General features: G+C 35.0%; 1 protein-coding gene across 1 annotated transcript in view; it reads left to right on the forward strand.

Annotated features, from left to right (window-relative positions):
- LOC119589156 overlaps window positions 1-483 on the forward strand; it is a gene marked incomplete in the record, with an annotated part of 81195 nt that overhangs the window by 79189 nt on the left and 1523 nt on the right. The window contains 1 exon segment of the mRNA XM_037937735.1: window positions 1-483. Coding sequence (XP_037793663.1) covers window positions 1-99 — 99 coding nt within the window.

A 483-nucleotide genomic window follows, 5' to 3' on the forward strand; every position in this document is an offset into this window, starting at 1 on the left:
GCCATGAAGGAAGCCATGAAAGCTAAAAAGGCAGAGGCAGAAGCAAAGAAAGCAAGTGATGGAGATACTGTGGAGATATTCGTCCCAGAAGACAAGTAGAAAAAGGGTGTTGTGGGGACCCCAGTGTTGAATCTTGTTAGCAAGGGATGTTTATATATATATATAAAGAATTTTTTAAAGTTAATTCCATCACAGTTGATGAAATGGAATGGTGATATTAAAGACATGATATAACTTCTGCTTTAATGGCTTTAAAACTAACTGACAAATCTGGCAAGATAATGTAATGGAAGATGAGACTGTGTACTAATTAGGTGATGGGTCCAGGAGGAACATGGACAAATCTATCTTTATTATAAAGATCAAGCTTGAAATGGTTCTTTTGATGATTGTGATGCATTGGGCTATTAAAATGTAGTAGGTGTATAGCACTGGAATCATTATGAATAGAAATTTGCTAATGTAAAATGAATAACCCCAAAA

This window comes from Penaeus monodon, chromosome 25, assembly GCF_015228065.2.
Source record: "Penaeus monodon isolate SGIC_2016 chromosome 25, NSTDA_Pmon_1, whole genome shotgun sequence".
Lineage (NCBI taxonomy): Eukaryota > Metazoa > Arthropoda > Malacostraca > Decapoda > Penaeidae > Penaeus > Penaeus monodon.